Genomic DNA, 20,649 nt, shown 5'->3' on the forward strand with positions numbered 1-20,649 from the left:
TCCTAGAGACATCGCTTGATTAAATAGAAACACTTTTTTTCTGCAAGAAACAGATGTCCGTTGCAATAACCCTGAGAGGGTTTTTTTTTCCTCTTTTTGGGTGACACCTGGCAATGCACAGGGGTTACTCCTGGCTCTGTACTCAGGAATTACCCCCGGTGGTGCTCAAGGGACCATATGGGATGCTGGGACCTAGGAATCCAACCCGGGTCGGCCGCATGCAAGGCAAACGCCCTACCCGCTGTGCTGTTGCTCCAGCCCCAACCCTGAGAGTTTTCATGTCCCATCAATGGCCCAAGAGAAAGCAACACTGCCCCTTGGCAGAGCACAGGTCAGCGGTTTCCAGAAAAAGCATCAAAATCAAGAGAGCAAGAAAACTAGAATCTTGGGCCGAGTCAGTGGTGGGGGGTAGCTCATAAGCGTCTCTTTAGAGCCCACTGTGTGTCAGGCGCAGGTGGGGCCCTGGGGAGCAGTCCTCACCTCGGGGCCTCGGCCAACGCACGGTCCTTCTCTTGCAGTGAAGACAGACGTGGCCCCACAAGAGATTTCCACATCTTGTTTGTGCCCCAGCGTAGCCTGCTGTGTGAGCAGCGGCTGAAGGACCGGGGCGTCCTGGGCTCCTTCATCCACAGGGAGGAGTACAGCCTGGACCTCATTCCCTTCGACGGGGACCTTCTCTCCATGGAGTCGGAGGGCGCCTTCAGAGTAAGTTCAGTGTTTGCCCTTTGAACTTGACGCTCGTTTCTGCCTCGTTTGTGATGGTGACACTGACACTGGCATTTCAGTGATTCCTGGAAGCCTCCAGTTTCTTCCTTTTGGGGAGAGACGGGAGTTGGGCCACACCCAGCAGTGCTCAAGGTTTACTCCTGGTTCTGTGCTCGAGGATCACTCCTGCCCATGCTCGGGGACCATATGTACTGCCGGGGATAGAATCCAGGTTGGCTGCGTGCAAGACCAGCGCCTTCCCCTGTGCTGTCTCTCGGGCTGCTGCTCCTCTTGCTTATGGAGACCCTCCTGTTTCAACGAATTCGCTTAAAATTGTTAATGCCCTTAATGAATTCTCAAAAATCAGTTGTCCTTAAATGTGTTTATCTCTGGTGTTTCTCTGCTGCTGGTCGATGTTTGTCCTTGTGCCCGTCCCACCCTGACTTGACTGTGGCTGTGGAGGAAGCTTCGAGAGTGGAAGGCAGGGCCGCTCCAGCCAGAAATAGTCGAGTCTGTCACTGCGTTTTTCCAGTTAGCCATTTGTGAGGGATTTTGTTTCCATGATCCGCCTTTCTCCTTGATTGAGTCTTGGCAAGACCTGAAGACTCTAATCTTACATTCTCATTTTCTAGAAATACAATTGCCTACATTTTTCATTCAAACTCTTGAGGTTCTGCAGTGTGACCTCAGGGCTGGGTGCAGGGTGTGCGGGAAATTCTGTTTCTCCCACACGCCCGTCCCAGCCTGTTTCCTACTGGTTATTTTCAGCACATATGAAGGGGAAGATGCAAGGGAGAAACACATCAGCTTGATAATGTCCTCTAAAAACGGCATGCCAGGGCCAGAGAGATAGTAAGGTGGGTAGGGCACTTGCCTTGCCCCTGGCAGACCTGGGTTCGTTCCCTGACAACCCATATGGTCCTCCAAGCCCCGCCTGGTGTGACCCCCAGTGCCAAGCTAGGTTGTCAGCTTGAACCCGTGCACGGCCCCAGCACTCCCGGTGCCTATCTGCGCCCTCTGCGCCCTCTGCCATTGGAAGCTTGTGCAGGTGTGTTTGAGACGCGACCATGTTTCCCTGCATTCTTTGGGCGTGTGAGTTGATTTGTGGTACTGCTACTGCTGGTCTCAAGACTTGACCTTTCGAGAACGCAGGTGCATCACCAGATTTCCAGGCCCCCTTTCCCTCAGCATGTTGGTCTCAGCAGCACCTTAAGAGAAAGAACCTGGGGCTTGCTTGGTTTCTGGGCTGCTGTCACCCAGCTCCCCGTGGGTTTGCTCACATCCCTGGGCTTCGGCCTGTGGAATCCAGAACTTTCCTGGGCTCCCCCGATGGTCTCTCCCCACCCCAGTTTTGGAGCAGGGAAGGGCTTGCATGCCCTTGTGTGGTGACAGGACAGGGGCCTACCCGGCCCTATGTGGTGACAGGACTCAGGGTTCACCTTCCATGCGAGTCATTGCATGTCTGGGAGAGGCCTCTCTGCTCCTTCTGTTCCCAGTCAGCAGTGTGTAAGCTTTGAGGAAGCGGCTTGGTCACCCCAGCTGAGGGTAGGGGCTGTCTCAGTCACACCCAGGGTTGCTCCTGGCCCTGTGCGGGCGGGGTGGGGCCATCCCAACAGACAGACCCGAGACAGGTCGGAACCAAGGGCCCCACATTCCCCCCACATCCACCCATAATTCCGTATTAAAAAATTTTTTTAATATGGAAATATGGGTGGTGGGGATATAGCTTAGAGGGCTAGAGCCCCAACATCACCTGGGGAGCCCCGAGTTCAGGACAGGAGGGACCCACACACCACCAGATATGGCCCTAGGGGCTTTTAAAGAGGAATTACAAGGGCTGGAGCAATATACATTGGGAGGGCATTTGCCTTGCACGCAGCTGACCCAGGTTCAATCCCCGGCATCCCATGTGGTCCCCAAAGCACCACCAGAATAATTCCTGAGTGCAGAGCCTATCCCTTGAGCCTCGCCGGGTGGGAGTTGTTAGAGGTGTCTCTGTAGTAATACGCCGTTTTTAAACATGAATGTTTTGTTTGGGTGCTCGGGGCTGGGCAGGGCCGGGCAGGAGCTGGCTTAGCTGTCCGCAGGCAGACACAGTTCCCGCTCTGAGCAGTCACCTGGGCCCCTGAGCAGTTCGAAAGAGGCCCCCTAATGCTTTCCTTCCCCTGCATCATCCTCTGTGGTCTGCTCCAATGCAGAGTTTCTGGTTCTTTTCTGAGGACTCTTTGGACATCCTGACCAGGGTGGCTTAGATTCAAGTGTGAGGCTGCACCCCAGACCTGGCGGAGCCATCCTACGGGGTCTTTGGGGATGTTATGCACACTCTGGGCCAGGCTCTCTGGGAGGTCTCCCTCTGCACCCCGCCCCCAGTCTGCACATCTCCACGGTGTTATCTTTTTATTGTTAATTTTTGCACCCGGAGAGGCACGGGTGTTACTCCTGGCTGTGCACTCAGGATTTACTCCTGGCGGTGCTCAGGGGACCATATGGGATCCCGGGATTTGAACCCAGGTTGGCTGCATGCAAGGCAAATGCCCTCCCCGCTGTACTATCGTTCCAGCCCCGACACTAGAAGCTTCGACCTGGGGATCCTTGTTCCTTCAGGTCTTTTGCATGGAAGGGCGGGTGTGAGTCAGTACTGAGCGACTGTGAGCGTTGGGGGGATTCCATGTCATGCGGGGTGTCCGTGAGTTTTCCGAGGCATGTGGGGTGTCCCCTGGCGGGTTCTGCAGGGCAGCTGGGGCTGGGACCCGGGTTAGGCCAGAGACCGGCCTCACCTCTGGTCACCTTCTCTCAGTCCTGTTTGCCGGCTTGCTCTTCTCTTCGAGCTCTTGCTAACTCTGATTTTTCCCCCTGACACATAAAAATTTCCTCTATCTGGATATTTTGAAGTTGAATGCCAGCGTGAGGCGGGTGACAGGGCTCGCTGATGACAGTGAATAGATGCCATTTGCATATGTCCTGTGCCTTCAGGCTGTATATAGTCTTGAACTGTGTCTGCAGATCCTGAAATTTTGTTTGGAACGGAAGACTGATTTTTATGTAACTTCCTGATAGAATGTCATGCAGTGCTGCCCGAGGGGTAAGGGATCCTTGGAGTCCTAAGAGGGGAAAATGACCCAAATTGAGGTGCTTCCTGTGTGCCAGTGTCCCATCACGCCACACCTCCCAGGACTGGTGTTTCCCTGTCCAGAAGACGCTCGACAGACGTGAGCCAAAGCTCTAGCAGGGAGGAAGCATTTGTGCTGCGGGATGAAACAGAACTGCCTTCGAAACCCCCAGCTTTGAGTCCAGCTGACATTTTCAAGAAATACAAAACAGACTTTTTTTTCCCCCATTTTTAGTGAGAGCAGATAATCCCCTAAGGTTATTTGCTTCCCTGAGAGATATTTAGCTTACCCTTTCAAGGTTCATTTAGAGCAGATCTTGGCGGTAGATCAGAGTTGGGTGCTAACCGAGTTCAGAGTGTTTGCCTATTTGCGGCCTTCTTTGTCTCTTAAGAGGAGCCGTAGTTAGAGGCCTCCAGAGAAAACAAAACACAAGCACCCGCTTCCTCCAGGCTTGGTTCCTCTGTTCTCAAGCCCTGGCCACTTGTCTATGCATCGTCCCCAGAGCAGGCGGGGGACAGAGGCAGAGAGGGTCTGAGCAGCCCCTGAATGGTGCTCCCTGAGCAGTGCTCCCCATCTTTGTGGCTTCTGTTGAGGTTCTGAAGTGAGTCATCAGGTTCTAGTGACAAATGTCTCATGTACGGCGTGACACAAAGATGGAGTTTGTGCCATCAGTCCCCGGGGTGGGAGGAGGGAGCGTCGGGTTTTGGGGGTCAGTGGCAGGAGGATGTGACCCATAGCATGTCGGCTTTATCTCGGGTGGGGGAAAATGGATCGTTTGGGGAGGAGTGTGCTTGGAGTACAGATTTGCCGTGTTTTTCTGGATTTCTCTCTCTCTTTTTTTTTTAATTTAGGAGTACTGCTATTTATCCAGCCACGGATTAGCTGATTGAATTGTGCATGAACTCCACCTTACATTTTTTTTCATTTTTTATGATTTTATTTATTGAATCACCATGAGAGCAGTTACAAAGCTTTCAGGTCTAAGTCTCGGTCATACAATGAAACACCCGTACCTTCACCAGTGCCCATTCTCCACCAACAACAACCCCAATATACCCCCATCCCACACCCTCCCCCTACGTGTGGGGCAGATGATTTCTAAATTATTCTCTCTCGACTTTGATCACATTCGGTATTTTGACACGAGACTCACCATTATTGTTTGAGATTTTACCCTAACAATCAGATCTGCTGAAAAGGCAACAGTAGACACTTTGTTTTCTATTGCTGGTTATGAATAACCTATGATGTTGTGTGACTGCAGTAGTGGCCGCGCGATTTTGAAATTCCAAATTTGAACACTTCAATGTGGAGGGATTTCTTCCCAAACCTGCTGGGTTCCGAGATTTGCTCCTGAGTCTCTGGCATCCTGGTCATTAAGCAGCTTGATCAAGAGTCAGAGAGGCCGTTCATGGACGATGACTTGGGGTCTCGTTGGGACGGGGAGGACAGGACTGGCTCCACCCCCATCCTGTGAGGCCCAACAAGTTTTGTCACTGAGGGCCCAAGCCTGACTGTCCAGTGACCTCTGGAGGATGGCGGCCACCTGGCCGCCAGGGGTAACAGGCCAAGGCATGAAACCATGGGCCCAGCACTGCAGGGACCAGACGCATTTCTGCCAAAATCTACTGGGTTTCGAGATTTGTTTCTAAGTCTCTGCGATCATGGCCATTGAGCAGTTCAATCAGGAACCAGAGAGGCCTCCAATGATACAGCTGAGCCGGAGGTGGCTTGTGGGTGTGTTTCCCACATACCTAACTTTTGGCCGTTTCCTTTCTTGGTAAACTTTGCCCCAAGTTTTTGGGGTCTGGCCAAAGGCACAGCAGCAATTTTGGGGTATCTGGAGTCTGAAGGTGCCATCAGGCTGCTGATGCACTCGCCTAACAAGTAGTGTTTTTCGTTTGTCTGTTTGTTTGCTTTTAATGTAGGAGTACTGCTATTTATTCAGCCACTGATTAGCTGATTGAATTGGGCTTGAACTCCACCTTACTTTTTTTTGTTTTTCATAATTTTATTTATTTATTATTTTTCTTCTTATGTTTATTTATTGAATCACTGTGGGAAAAGTTACAAAGCTTTCAGATTTAAGTCTCGGTCATGCAATGATCAAACTCCTTTCCCTTCAGCCTTCACCAGTGCTCATTTTCACCACCAAGAATCCCAATATACCCCACCTCCCACCCACCCAATGCCTGTGAGGTAGATGATTTCTCCTTAACTCTCCTCTACATTGATTACATTCATTATTTCATCAAAAGATGCACCATGATTGTTTAGAATTTACCCCCCAACAATCAGAATGGCTGAAAAGGCATTGTGAAATACATTGTTTTCTATATAAAGTTTGGAGTTCCGGGGCTGGAGACATAGCACAGCGGGTAGGGCGTGTGCCTTTCACGTGGCCAACCCGGGTTCGAGTCCCAGCATCCATATGGTCCCCTGAGCACCGCCAGGAGTAACTCCTGAGTGCAGAGCCAGGAGTAACCCCTGTGAGTGCAGAGCCAGGAATAACCCTTGTGCATCGCCAGGTGTGACCCAAAAAGCCAAAAAAAAAAAAGTTTGGTGTTCCTCCCCTCCAAACACAGGTGTGAGGTGCTGCGTTTCGCTGAGCAAGCAGAAGGAAAGCAGAGAGCTCGGGCCCAGTGGTTGATGCAGATTGCTGGGCCGGGCCGTCGAGCAAGGGAGATTTGGGGATCTCTGGGACCCGTCCTCGGGCCCAGTGCTCTCCGGGGCCCCTAGCTTGGTCGTGTCCTACGAGTTGGGGGCGAGCCTGCTTGCATTGCGTTTGGACGGGCAGGTGGGGTGTTCAGGGCCCAGCTGCTGACACCTGATCCCGCCCTGGCCAGGTGGGAGGACGGAGATTGGCGGCTGGCCCCGGAGATGCCCAAGATAGCCAGTCAAGGAGATAACCAGTCAGTCCCAGTCGAGTTGGGTGATAGGCAGAGATAACGCACCGAGCCGCTGAGGCATCCCAGGCCGGCCTGGCCTGGCGGGGGGCGGGAGCGAGTGGGCGCCAACCTCGGCGTTTCAGTGGCTCGAAGCTTCCGGGCCCTTCCGCTTGCTCTGCTGTTGTTTTGTTTTTGGGTCACACCTGGACATGTTCCGGGGTCACTCCTGGCTCTGCACTCAGGACTTACTCCTCGAGGTGCTCTGGGGTCCCTATGGGATGCCGGGATTGAACCCGGGTCAGTTGTGTGCAAGGCAAACGCCCTCCCCGCTGTACTAGAGTTCTGGCCCCATGGCCCAAAACTTAAAGAAAAATCCTTGCTGGGGTTGCCCTGTCCCTGGCGCCCTGTCAGCCTCGTGGGTCTGCACACGGCTTGTGCGACTGCCTCGAGTGGCCAGTGACAAGGGGTGCCCGCCTGGCCTCCTGCTCCCCAGGGCTGCTCTCTACCCGGTGCTCCCGGCCCTGCAGCCCTCAACTCCTGCCCTGTGTTCCCTCCTCTTTTCTGTGGTGTCCACCTCCTCTCTCGGTGGCCCTCCCCCTGGTGTCACCCCCCTTCCTGCGTGGTGCTGGGACAGCAGAGCTGCCGGGTTTGTGCCGGCTTTGTGCCAGGTGCATGTGTGACCCCGGGGGCTTGGACTCAGGACCTCATGCTTGTGAGGCAGTGCTCAAAACCCCCTCTCGGACATTCCTCCCCTCCAAGCTGAAGGAACGGACTTGACCCACGTTCAGGCTCACACCTCTGCTTCCTGCCGAATCACTGCCGGTCGCTAGCAGGCCAGGACCTGTGTGCCACGCCTGTGTGAAGCAGAGACGTTCTAGGGTATGAGCTTGCTAGCGTCTTTGTCATGGACACACGTGATCCCATCACAGGATTTAGGGTCACGGTCCAAACACAGGAGCATGGGGGTGAGGGGGTCGGGGCTTGTTCAGGCCGGAGACTCTACTGGGCTCACACATGGCACTGAGTGCTCAAGTCTCAGGGAGACAGTGAGGCTCAAACACATTTTCTTTTATTTCTTTTTTTTTTATAATTTATTTATTTATTGAATCACTGTGGGAAAAGTTACAGAGCTTTCAGGTTTAGGTCTCAGTCGTGTAAATATCAAACACATTTCCCTTTACCAATACTTATTTTTAACCGCGAACCCCAATAGAACCCCACCTCCCACCCCTCCCAATTCCTGTGAGGCAGATGAGTTCTAGTTAACACTCTGTCTACTTTGACTCGATTCATTGTTTCGATAAAAGATGCACCATTATTATTTAGAGTTTACAACCCCCCCCCCCCCCAAATCAGACATGCTGAAAAAGCGTTGTGAAATGATTTGCTTTCTACAGCTGGGTTTGGATATCTGCTATTTTACTTATTAACCCTGGAAGTATTTCTATTAAAAGTTAGATAATTAAGAGATTGGTTTCTGTGCTCTGGAGTCGTGGCCGTGCCAGAGAGCCGCTCGTGGGGGGCAACTGGCGACCACGGTAGGGCGTGAAGGACGGGGCGGAACGCCCCCCTTCTCGTGAGGTTTTTGCCGCCCCCGACCCCCGGCTCAAACCTGCTGTCCACCAGGCTCCCGTGCGGCCGCCACCTTTCTTTCCAGAGAGGAGAGGGCGAAGGGGGCAACACCCTTTCCCCTCCGGTCAGTCATGATGGCGCGGTTTAACACATAGTCCATTTGCTTTTCTGCTCCAAGCTGCTGGTTCTCTGTGTTAAGTCCTTGTGCTACTGGGGCCGTGGCCATACCGGAGAGCCGCTCAGTAGGGTGTGAAGCTCAAACACATTTTCTTTCGCGCTGTTTTTTTCTTTTTTTTGGCTTTTTGGGTCACACTCAGTGATGCTCAGGAATTACTCCTGGCAGTGCTCAGGACTGGTGATCGAACCTTGGTCAGCCGAGAGCAAGGCAAACCCCTCCCCACTGTGCTCTCACTTCAGCCCCTCCTTTTGCATCTTTTTGTGTCTTTTCAGAATTGATTGACTTCCTCGTAGCGTTTGCTGGCCCTGACGTTCTCTGTAGAGTCCCTTGTTGCACACTGTGTTTCGTGGGCACCTTGGCATCAAGACTTGGCGCTTGCCTGGTGCATGGCTCACCCCATAGGTCCCCTGAGCACCACCAGGAGTGATTCCCGAGTGCAGACCTAGGAGTAACCCTGAGCACTGCCGGGTGTCCCAAAAAACAAAAGGAAAGAAAGAAAATAGGTATCCTTGACCGGAAGGGTAACCCAGGGCCAAGGAGCCTGCCTTGCCTGTGGCTGACCCCACCCCACCCTGTACGTCACCCCCCCCCCCCACCAGGTCCTGCCAGGATGAGCCCCGATGACTGCATCAGAGTCGGCCCTCAGCCCCTAGGTTAGGTCACTCCGCCCTCCCCTCCTCCCCACCACTTCCCCGTTCCTGCTCACTCATCCTCAAGGGGACCCGCACTCATTCAGCTTGTGCTCCCATCCGAGCAGGCCAGGCCATACTCCTCTGTACAGCTCTCAGGCCTTAGTGGGCTGGGCCACTCCCTGGCCACGGTGCGGCAGGTGTTGCTCACAGCACTGGGGTCACAGAGAGCAGGGCTGTCAGGGTCAGGCTCAGGGCCTCTGCCCTGTCGCCGTGCCCCTCGCCCCCCCCTTCCCGTCCACAGATTTTATGGCCCGGCTCCTGAGGAGGACCCTGGGCATGGTCACTGGGTCCAGGTCCCACTCGGGAGATGCCGAATGACCTCAGCTGGAGATCTGTAACTGCCAAACATTTGTCAAACGTTTTCTGAAACCACTTTCTCAGGGCCCAGGGGTCCAGAACTGGGCCCCGCAGGGACCAGAGGCACATTGACCAGCTAGTGCTGGCGTCTGCAGGGCAGCCCTCCGGAGCCTCAGCCGGACCCTGGCGTCACGAAGGGTGGCGCCTGCCCCTTTAAGAAGGGCCCATGATGCCCTCCTCCTTGCTGAATTCTCATTCTACCTTGGAACGTTCTAGACTCCAAGTGCCATTTTCAGTCTCTGCAGGAGACTGGCACGAGCCTGTTTGGCAGAGCTCAGTTCTCTAAGCTGCGAGTGCAGTGTGACACAGGTGAATCTGAGTCTTAGGGCTTTTTGCCCGCGTGGGGGCGGCTTTTCTCTCTAACAGTTCTTTAGTGTATGATAGTTTTTAATCTTTAGTTTGTTTAAGTTTTTTTAGTAGTTATATATATATTTTTGGGGGTTGGGGTGGGGGTTGGGTGGGGTGGGGTGGGGTGGCCATACCTGGCTGTGCCCAGGGGTCACCCTGGCCGGCTAACGTCCCTGTGCTGACGGAGATCGAGCCCAGGACAACTGGATAGAAGGCAAGTGCCCTCCCCACTGTCCTGCCTCTCTGCCCCCTGCGGACTTTTCTATTAAATATGGAATGACTCTGAAGTTAGTGGGCCCTCATGGGGGGCTGATGAGAAGCAGAGGAGAAGATGTCACTCCCCCGGGACTGGTTGGAGCGCTGGCACTGATGAGCGCGACGAGCCCTACCAGCCACACGACGCCCACTAGGCCTTCCCGGGGTCTCGGGCCGGAGTGAGGGGTTGCCCTTTTCAGGGAAAGGGAGTCGATCCTCGACCTCCTCAGGCCCCCGGGCCTTTGTCCTTCTCGCAGAAAAGCATTTCAGGAGATGAGCTTGAAGCAGGAACATTTTATTTGGAGGCTTTTAGGAAGGGGAAATGAGGGAGGGAGTAACAGGCTCGAGAGAGAGTGCGGCTTCTCCAGAGGCGCAGAAAGCCACTGAACACGTTAGGTTGCCTGGTTGCGTTCGGTCCGAAAGTCCACACCTCAGGAGGGGAGAAGCCCGTGACATGACCGACCTCGTAGGCAAGAGCAGTCCCTGGGCTCGGGCACACATGAGCGCCCTCCCTTGGTTCAAGGGGGCTAATCTCGGGTTTTCCCCAGGCTGCCCCTGGTGGGAGTTTCTAGCTACCTAGAGTCCGTTGCTAGGGTGGTTGCCAAGGGGGTAGAGTTGAGTGGTCCAAGGTCCTCTTAGAAATTCCTTTCCTGGCCTTTGTTCCTATTCCCTCGGGGGGTCCAGCCTGCTCTGGGCCTCCTAATGTGGGTTAATTTTGACCAGACCTTGGGTCCCGTGCCCTCAGGTGGTCTTTTGGTGGCCATGAAGCTTTTGTTGACTTCCTCGGAGTTCCATTGCCATGGCGACGCTTCCCCCATCCACCTGTCTGCCTCAGTTCTGTGGGTTAAGAAATGGAGTTAATACTGGCTTGTGGTCATCAAACTTGGGCAGCGTCACAGGGAACGAAGGAAACGCCAAAACCTCCTTCGCTCCCCTTTGGCGCAATTTTTTTTTCTTTCTGGGTCACACCTGGTGATGCACAGGATTTACTCCTGGGTCTGCACTCGGGAATCAGTCCTGGCAGTGCTCAGGGGACCATATGGGATGCTGGGAATCGAACCTGGGTCGGCCGCGTGCAAGGCAAACGCCCTACCACTGTGCTATCGCTCTCCAGCCCCCCTTTGGCGCAGTCTTGCTGGGCCCTTTTCCCTGGCAGTTCTCAGCCCATAGAAAAAAGTGTGTGTGTTGCTTGCCTTAGCTTCTGTGTGTAACCACGGGCCTCTCTCACACACACATACGCACACACGCACACACATGTCCAGTGATCACTGCTGAGTCGCCTCCCGGCTAGTCAGTGTCTGGACGGGGAGGTGGTCAGTGACACTCGCAGTGCTCAGGGACGATTTCTGGCTCCTGAATGTGTTTGGGGGTGGGTGTGATGCCAGGGAGGGCGTGAGGGTCAGCTGCCCGCAGGGCAAGTACCTGTCCCCTCTGCCCTCTGGCCCCGAATCTGCAGTTGTTTGTTTGTCTGTTTGGGATTGAGTTTTTGCGCAGGAATGACACTTGGTGGGCTCAGGGGGCTGTGCGGGAGGCTGGGGGTCGCACTCGGGGTGGCGAGTGTCAGACTGGCAGCTCTCTGGGCTCCGGAAGCTGCTGTGGTCGCTCCCGTGAGACAGACTCTCTCCTCTGCTCTTCAGAGATTTATCCCTGAGAACGAGTGTGCCTCAGAAGGCCCCACAGTGGGCTCGACGGTCAGGGCCTGGTAGTGGCCGCGGCAGCGTCTGACCACCTGACCATGAGTCTGCTGAGGCCCAGCGGGCTGAAGGCCCCCACCAAGATCCTCAAGCATGGGAGCTGGGCCCTGAAGGCGCCCTCAGCCGGTAAGTGCGCTCAGCCTGGGCCAGGGGAGACTCATTCCCACCCGGGAACCCCCTCCCGAGTCCTCGCCCGGAAAGGGCTCGCTGAGCTGTAGGCACGTTCATGGCTCTGGGGACAGCTCTCTTACACAAGTGTCACATTCTGTGACTTTAGTGTCACGGCAACTAGTGTCAGCTGAGGCGACCAACACGCTCCCTCCTAACTGCTAGCCCCCTCGCCCGGGCTTGGGGACAGGCTGAGGGAAGTGGACTCACCTGGACTAAAGGGCCTCATTGCCGGCCGTAGCCACAGGACAGTGGGGAGGGCAACCGGCACCCCATGGGACTCTCCAGCCTCAACCTAACATGAGTGACCCTGAGCACAGAGCCAGAAATAGGCCCTGCGTACTGGCTGGGGTGCTCCCCCCCTAAAAGAAAAAGAAGATGGGCCAGTGGACACAGCAGAAATAAGACACTGGGTTGGAGCTTTCGCCTGGCTTGGTCCCTAGCATCACGGGGTGTGTCCAAAGATTTCCCCTCAGCTGCCCAAATATGACTGTGGCCTGGGATGCTGCAGTAGGTAGGCACGTCCCCTTCACGGCGGGCCTGGCCAGGCTTCGCCAAAAGCAGCCCCCGGCATTGGCTGGGAGAAGCCCCAAGCACTGCTGGGTGTCCCTCCCCCCCACCACCACACTTTAACTGGACCTGGACAGGCCCTTCCTGACCATTCTGACCCTTCTGACCCTTTCTGCTGTTCCAGCGGCTGCTCCCGTTGAGAAGTCCGTGCCTGGGGAGAAAACCCCCAGCGCCCCCTCCTCGGAGACGCAGGAGGAGTTTGTGGACGACTTCCAGGTCGGAGAACGAGTCTGGGTGAAGGGGAACACGCCTGGATTCATCCAGTTCCTCGGGGAGACCCAGTTTGCCCCTGGTCAGTGGGCCGGGATCGTGTTGGACGAGCCCATCGGCAAGAACGACGGCTCGGTGGCGGGTGTGCGCTACTTCCAGTGCGAGCCGCTGAAGGGCATCTTCACCCGGCCGTCCAAGCTGAGCAGGAGCTGGCAGGCCGACGATGAGACCAACGGCCTGCAGCCAGCGCCTGCTGCCCAGGCCACACCGCCCCTGTCGGCCTCCCCGGCCCCTGCCGCCGCCCCGAAGGCACCCCAGCCCTCCGCGAAGGAGGCACCGGCCGCCCCTCACATCAGCAACCTGACCAGGACGGCCAGCGAGTCCATCTCCAACCTCTCGGAGACTGGCTCCCTCAAGAACGGGGAGCAGGAGCTGAAGCTCGGGGACCGGGTGCTGGTGAGTGCCGATGGCAGCGGTCGCGGGTGGGTGTCCTTTCACCTGTCTGGTCCATCAGGTTTTGCAGACTCGCGGTTTGGGTGGAAGGACGAGCAGCCGGGACGCCTGGTCCTGCAGTTTCCAGCGTGATGGATGCGTGCGGGGATGCTGCCAGTTTTACCAGTTTAGCCAAAACAGGATGGAGGGGTCATGCCGTGGGGAGGCCGCGTGCTTTGCACGCCTCTGACCCGGGGTTTACGTCTTGGTCCCATGTACAGTCTCCCAAGCACATCCCGGAGTGATACCTGAGCACCAAGCCAGAAGTAAGCCCTGAGCACTCTGACTGTGACTCAAAATAACAAACCAATGAACGAAGTTGGAAATCAGTTCCATTTCTCTGGTTTGTGATGTTTGTGTTTGGGGCGTCACAGGGCTCACCCCGAGCCGCTCCGGGCCATTCCGTGCCCGGCTGTGCGCAAGCCCTGAGCCGTCTCTCCAGACGTGTGTGTTTTGGTGTTTGGGCCCCACCTGGCCGTGCTCAGGGCTTCCTCCTGGTGGTGAACTCAGGGATCACTCCTGGTAGGGCTCAGTGGACCATCTGGGGTGTCGGGGATGGACCCTGAGTAGGCCACGGGTCAGGACCCGTCTCCGGAACATTCTCAAGAGTATGTTTTGCTGTCTTGGTTGCTCGATCTTCAGACACAGCACCTGCTCTTGTGTTTCTCTGAGCAGCTACTGGAAGGTGGGGGCGAGGGGGCACCCCCATGAGATGAGTTTCTGGTGGGGGTCACCAGGTCCCTGCACGTGGCATCCTCAGTCCACCCCAAGCCCATTCCTCTGCACAGGTCCCCAAAGCACAGGCGCTTGGCTGTAGACAACTGTTCTCCCCCAGCAGAAGCACTCAGTAACGCTTTCAGAACCCGTGGGAAGCGGCCGGGAAAAGTCCCCTCGGGGACGTCTGAGGCGGGCGGCTCTGGACAGACTGGGGGCTGGCCCAGAGCCAGTGGCTTCCCGGGGACCACAGGGATGGCCACCGCCAGGCCAGTGTCCGAGCTGTGGAGGCCGGAGAGGAGAGCAGTGAGGTGACCCGCCTGCAGGCGCAGGGTGGCCCTCGGAGAGTCCTGGAGGGTCACGGTCGGGGTTCGGGGATGGCCAAAGAGTAACACGGGGAGGGAATTGGAGCTGGAGGAGACTCACGGTTTAAAGACTGGGGGGCTGGAGCAGTAGTACAGCAGAGAGGGCGTTTGCCTTGCACTCAGCAAACCCGGGTTCCCCGGTATCCCATAGGGTCCCCTAAGCATCGCAGGAATGATTCCTGAATGCAGAGCCACGACTCACCCCTCAGCATCGCCAGGTGTGACCCAAAGACCCAAAGAAGAAAAAAGACTTTTTTTTTTAACTTGCTTTCACAACCGTCCACACCCGGACACGGGGACACCAGTGTCGTTGGAACAAGGGAGTGGGGACACCGCCACTGGCTCTGCGGTGAATAACTCTGATCAGTTATTCATTTATTGGTGGTGGTGCTCAGGGCTGAGTCCTGGCCCTGTGCTCAGGGACCACATCCGGGCAGGTGTGTGCAAGGCCAACGCCCTGCCCGCTGTGCTGTTCCATCGCTCCATACCTCAGCTAGAGCACGCCTTTCAAAAAAGTTTTTGAGGTTTTTTTGGGGGACCACAACCAGCATAATGGCTGTTTTCTGAAAGAAGTTGGGGGAAAAAGAAAACCCAAACACTTTCTTTGGTCTTTTTCCTAATTCAAGGAAGGTTTGCTTGGCGCTCCATGGCCTAACGCAGCCGTGGTCAGGAGGCCGTGGCGAGTGGGGGCTGGCCTCGGGGCACTGAGGCGAAGCTCCCCTGCAGGGCTGGCGCCCTCCCGGCTCTCCAAAGGGCCTCCTGCCCTTGGCCCCATTCTTCCCTGCGCACAGGAAGTCCAGGTTCTGCGCCAGCTGGCCCCGATGTTTACGGGACTGACCTCCGAGGAGCCCTTCGAAGGCTCTGACATGGCTGTTCCAGGCTTAGGCCTGTGAAAGACGGTCCCCTGCCCCTGGCACTCCCCATCCCTGGCAGTGGACAGGTTGCCCCCATGCTTGTGCTACTTTGGTTCTCTTTGGAGACTCAGGGACCCTCATTGGGGTCACTGGAAATGCCCAGCTCTGACCTCAAGTCCCGTCTGTGCTCGCAAGTAGGCAGGGGTCGCAGAGCGGGACAGTCAGTCGCTCTGGTCAGTCTTATGGTGTCTCAGAGCGGGAGGTCACTCTGTCCGTCCTGTGGCGTCTCAGAGTCCAACCGTGAAGAGCTTCTCCGGGCTGATGTGTGGTGGTTCTCCTGACCTTGGGAGATCACTTCCCTTCTCTCCAGCTGAGCTCTGACAGAATGTTCTGGAGACAGGCTTGCAGCAGTTTTGGGCAGATGATATTTCCAGGATATGACGCCAGGGGCTTGAGAGAATTGACTGGCTTCCAGTTGTCCTGTTAGAGGAGGCTGTTTCCGGGTCGGGGACGGCATGTTTTGTGCCAAATTCTTCGCCGATGACCAGCTGTGAGACAGGAACTTTGCAGCCTCTTCTCAGCCCAGGGCCGCCACCCCAGCCACCTGTCTCTTGTTCTTTTATTCCTTGTCACACTCACAGTGCCCAGGGCCCACGCCTGGCCACGGAGGCTGTGCCAGGGCCTTTGCAGATGGCACTTCAGGACTCGCAGAGACAGTCCTGGGTGACACTGCTACCCCTCGTGCTGCGAGTGACCCCCGAGCACGTGAACCCAGTCCTGCCCCAGACCCGAAAAAAGAAAACCGCGCTCTCGGGCATTATTAGTTGAGGTTTCTCTCTCTCTCTCTCTCTCTCTCTCTCTCTCTCTCTCTCTCTCTCTCTCCTCTCCTTTCTGTTTTGACTTTTTGGTTTTGGGGTCCCTCAGGCTTTGCACTCAGGAATCAGTCTTGGCGGGCTAGGGGGACCATCTTGGGTGCTGAAAATTGAACCCAGGGTGGCTGCACACAAAGCAAGTGCCCTTCCCCCAGTGCTCCAGCCCTATTTGTCAGCATTCCCGTCAGTGTCCAACGCTGTGATTCTGCTTTGCTCTGCGTCCCAGGGGCCAAGCGTGAAGCCAAGGCATAGTGAAGGAGAACTGGAAAATCGAACTCCGCTAAGATATGAGAACAGTCATTTTCCTTTAGCTGGTTTCTGGCTTAATTGTTCTCCAGCGGTGGGGTTGCCACGGCTCCGCTCCCACACCCACGGGGCAGCGACCCCCTCGCTACACCAGGTGGCTGGCCTGGGTCAGAGATTCCCAGGGGTGTGGTCAGCCAGGCCGCCAGTGACAGCGAGTGGGTGTGAACGCCGCTGCCTTGCATGGACACTGAGCAGCAGCGTCTGCTCACGCTGTAGGGGTTGCAGGGGGAAGTGGCACCTTGACCTTTGGGGTTTCTTCCGGAAATCCCTACTCTGAAGCCAGAATGTTCCTTTGCGGGGGTGGGGGCACTGTGCGCAGTCCAGGGTGCCTGACCCGCGTCCCTCCGGCAGGTGGGAGGCGTGAAGGCCGGTGTGGTGCGCTTCCTCGGGGAGACGGACTTCGCCAAGGGGGATTGGTGTGGCGTGGAGCTGGACAAGCCGCTGGGCAAGAACGATGGCGCCGTGGCCGGAACGAGGTGGGTCCTCCTGCCCCCCCACACAGCCTGGGGCAATGCACGGTGCCCGGGAGGCGCTGAGGGGACTGCAGGCCACTTCACTTGGTTCTTAGGTGGGGCCACTTCCGGTGGCACTCGGGGACCCTGCAGGGATGTGGGGACAGCCTGGGGCTCCCACATGCAGCTGTGCTCGGCCCGCAGGAACCCCCCGGGCCTGCTGTCGCCCTTCAGATGCCGGGGAGGCTGCTTGGAATCGCCCCTGGTTTGCACGGTGGGGGTGGGCGGCGTGCGAGGGAGTGTGTGTGTGAATGTTTGAATGTGTGTGCTTCGGAGTGTGGATATGTATGTATGAGGGTGTGTGTATGTGAGCGTGTGAGTGTGGGGCTGTGAGAGTGTTGGTGAGGGCATGAGCATGTGAGTGTTGGTGGGGGTGTGAGCATGTTTGTGAGGGAATGAGAGCGTGTCATTGTTGGTTTGAGAGCGTGCAAGTGTTGGTTGGGGTGTGCGTGTGTGTGACTGTGGGGCTGTGGGAGTGTGGGAGTGTTGGTTGGGGTGTGAGTGTGAGTGTATTTTTGTTGGGGTGTGAGTGTGGGGCTGAGGAAAAGTGGGAGTATTTGTTGGGGTGTGGATATGTATGTATGAGGGGTGTGTATATGAGTGTGTGACTGTGGGACTGTGGGAGTGTTGGTTGGGGTGTGAGTGTGAGTGTGTGTTTTAGGGGGTGTGTTTGTGAGTGTGGGACATTGGGAATGTGGGAGTGTTGGTTGGGGTGTGAGTGTGTGAGTGTGGGACTGTGGAAATGTGGGAGTGTTTGTTGTGGTGTGTGTGTTTGTTGGGGTGGGAGAGTGAGAGTGTGGGAATGTTGGTTGGGTTGTGAGTGTGTGTGCTTCTTGGGGTGAGTGTGGGAGTGTTTGTTGGGGAGTGAGTGTGAGTGACTGGGGCTGTGGACATGTGGGAGTGTTTTTTGGGGTGTGAGTGTGTGTTTTTTGGGGTGGGAGTGTGAGAGTTTGGGAGTGTTGGTTGGGGGCTGAGTGTGTACTTGTTGGGGTCTGAGTGTGTGAGAGTGTTGGTTGGGGTGTAAGTGTGAGTGTGTGTTGGTTGGGGTGTGAGTGGGAGTTTTGGTTGGGGGTGTGAGTGTGTGTGTTTGTTGGGTGAGAGTGTTTGTGAGTGTGGTGCTGTGGGAGGGTATGATGTTTGTTGGGGAGTGAGTATGTGTGAGTGTGGGGCTGTAGAAATGTGGGAGTCTTTGTTGTGGTGTGTGTGTTTGTTGGGGTGGGAGTGTGAGAGTGTGGGAATGTTGGTTGGGTTGTGAGTGTGTGTGTTTCTTGGGGTGAGTGTGGGAGTGTTTGTTGGGATGTGAGTGTGTGTTTGTTGGGGAGTGAGTGTGTGTTTGTTGGGGTGTGAGTGTGTGGGAGTGTTGGTTGGGGTATGAGTGTGAGTTTGTGTTGGTTGGGGTGTGAGTGTGTGTTTGTTGGGTGAGAGTGTGTGGGGGGGGCTGTGTGAGGGTATGATGTTTGTTGGGGAGTGAGTGTGTGTGAGTGTGGGGCTGTGGAAATGTGGGAGTGTTGGTTGGGGTGTGAGTGTGTTTGTTGGGGTGAGTGGGAGTGTGAGAGTCTGGGACTGTTGGTTGGGGTGTGAGAGTGTGGGAGTGTTTGTTGGGGTGTGAGTGTGTGGGAGGGTGGGGCTGTGGGAGCGTGTTAGTCTGTGGGCGTGTGAGACTGTGGGACTCAGTGGACGCCTCGGTCGGCGCCTGTCTCTCTTGCCAAAGGGGTCTTTTGTCCCCCCTCCTCGTTGTCGCAGGTACTTCCAGTGTCAGCCCAAGTACGGCTTGTTTGCTCCCATTCACAAAGTCACCAAGATCGGCTTCCCCTCCACGACGCCGGCCAAGGCCAAGGCGGCCCCCGGGAGGCGTGTGATGGCCACCACCCCCGCCAGCCTGAAGCGCCGCCCGTCGGCCTCCTCGCTCAGCTCCGTGAGCTCCGTGGCCTCATCCGTGAGCAGCAGGCTCAGCCGCGTGGGACTAGTAAGAAGCTCCCCCCACCCCGCGCGGTGCTCGGGCCCCCACAGACTCCCACGGCCCCAGGGACGAGAGGCGGAGCAGGACCGGGTGGGCTGAGCAGCTCCGGGGGGGCAGGTGAGTGGCTTCCCAGCCACCACCGGTGACAGGAGCAGGGATGGGCCTTTCCTCGGGTGCTCAGGGCTCAGGCCGCCTTAGGGATGAAGTGGGGGAGCTAAAAGGGGCGTCGGAGGGTCAGAGCGGGAACCAGAGACTCTGGGGAACGCTTGGCGCTTGGCGTTGCCTGTTTGCTCCCTCCGTCCCTCCCTGCTCCCTCCTGTCCCTCTGCACCCCTGTTGACACAGAAGGGCCTTGAGTTCTGTTCATTGCGGGGCCACAAGTCAAAGCTGGGGCCTCGTGGCTTCTCCCCTCACGTCTCTCTGAGTCCTAAACACTAAAGTGTGTCCGAATATGCAAGGGTGTCCTGAGATATTGTCCACAGGGAAACGGGCCCACGATGGAGATGTGTCCCGGGGGGCTGGCTTTGCTGGGGGCTGCGCTTCCTGCCGCCCCCTCTGCTCCGTGCATTGACCCTCGATGCGGAAGAGGAGGGAGTGAGTGTGTGTGCAACGGAAGATACAAAACAGATGACGCGCGAACGGGAGCCAGGAGGCCACGCGCCGTGGGCACAGGCCTGGGGCCAGTCCTGTCTTGCTCGACCACCACCAGGTTTCCCTGCCCTGCCTCCATCCTCACGTCCGACTCCTCCTTCCCCTCGACTCGCCATTCAGGAGGGGAGCAGACTCAGAAGCCCCTCTCCTTCCCTCGCGAGCCAGCCCGTTTGTGGAATTGGGTTTTTTTTTCTGCTTGACTGTGGGCCACACCCTGCAGTGCTTCAAGGGGCCGTTTGCAGTGCTGGGGTTGAGCCGGGGCCTCCCACATCCGAGCAAGAGCCCCACGCCTGAGCCGTATCTCCAGCCTCCCCCCGCTGTCTTGTTTTGTTCTGTTCTGGGGTCAAACCTGGCAGAGCCCAGGGCTTTCTCTCGCTTCTGTGCGCGGGATTATTCCTGGCGGGCCTCCGGGATTGAGCCTGGGCAGCGCTGGGGCTTCGATTTCCAGCTCTTTGGCCCCTGCCTTGCATATCTTTACGCAGGGCGGAGCTCACTCCTACACTGCACATCACCGTTAGCACATATGACAGGAATATAGAATGAGTCTGTGTGACTTCATGGAAGTATACCTCCACAACGTAATTCCATACGTGCACACACAAGCGTTCACACACACACAGGCACTCATACATGTACACGTAGTGCATACCGTATATACACAGGCTTATGGGTGTATACACACAGGCACGTACATGCATAGACACAATGCGCGTGTGCACACAGGTGTGTGTAGACATGCCCAGAGGAACGTACGTGCATGCATACATACATGCACACAGGTCCGGGCGAGCCCTGTGGGAGCCTCCCGGTTCGCTTGTTGGCTGAGTTGCTCTCTGAGGTACCAGGCTCCCACAGAGGGGCTGGCCTTGCTGGCATGGAGCCTGGGGCCTCACACACCACGCACAGGGCAGAGGCTTTGGCATCAACATCCTGAGTTCAGTTCGTGGCCCCCACCTTGCCCAGCCCCTCAGCGCCCGCCTCCCCCCATGCCAGGGGTGCTGCTTTCTCTCTGCTCCGGCGACTGAACTCGCAGTCTCGTTCGTCTCCACGGTTGGCTGAAAGAAGCCGTTCGCTCCCGGGCTGGTTTCCTCAGGGAGCTGTCTCGGGCCCAGGAAGCGCGTGCGTGCCCCACCGCTCAGGCCAGGAGGCTCAGGGAACACCGCCGCCCGCCTTTCCT

At 56.6% G+C, this 20,649-nt stretch overlaps 1 protein-coding gene across 1 annotated transcript in view; it reads left to right on the plus strand.

Moving 5' to 3' along the window:
- Nucleotides 1–11,840: 11,840 nt before the first annotated feature.
- Nucleotides 11,841–20,649, plus strand: part of LOC130018276 (CAP-Gly domain-containing linker protein 1-like) — a 37,239-nt gene continuing 28,430 nt past the window's right edge. Inside the window, 4 exon segments of the mRNA XM_056109004.1 lie at nt 11,841–11,925; nt 12,662–13,203; nt 16,702–16,826; nt 18,606–18,828. Of these exon segments, the coding sequence (XP_055964979.1) occupies nt 11,841–11,925; nt 12,662–13,203; nt 16,702–16,826; nt 18,606–18,828 (975 nt within the window).

The sequence above is a fragment of the Sorex fumeus genome, unplaced genomic scaffold (assembly GCF_029834395.1).
Source record: "Sorex fumeus unplaced genomic scaffold, SorFum_2.1 ptg000246l, whole genome shotgun sequence".
Taxonomy (NCBI): domain Eukaryota; kingdom Metazoa; phylum Chordata; class Mammalia; order Eulipotyphla; family Soricidae; genus Sorex; species Sorex fumeus.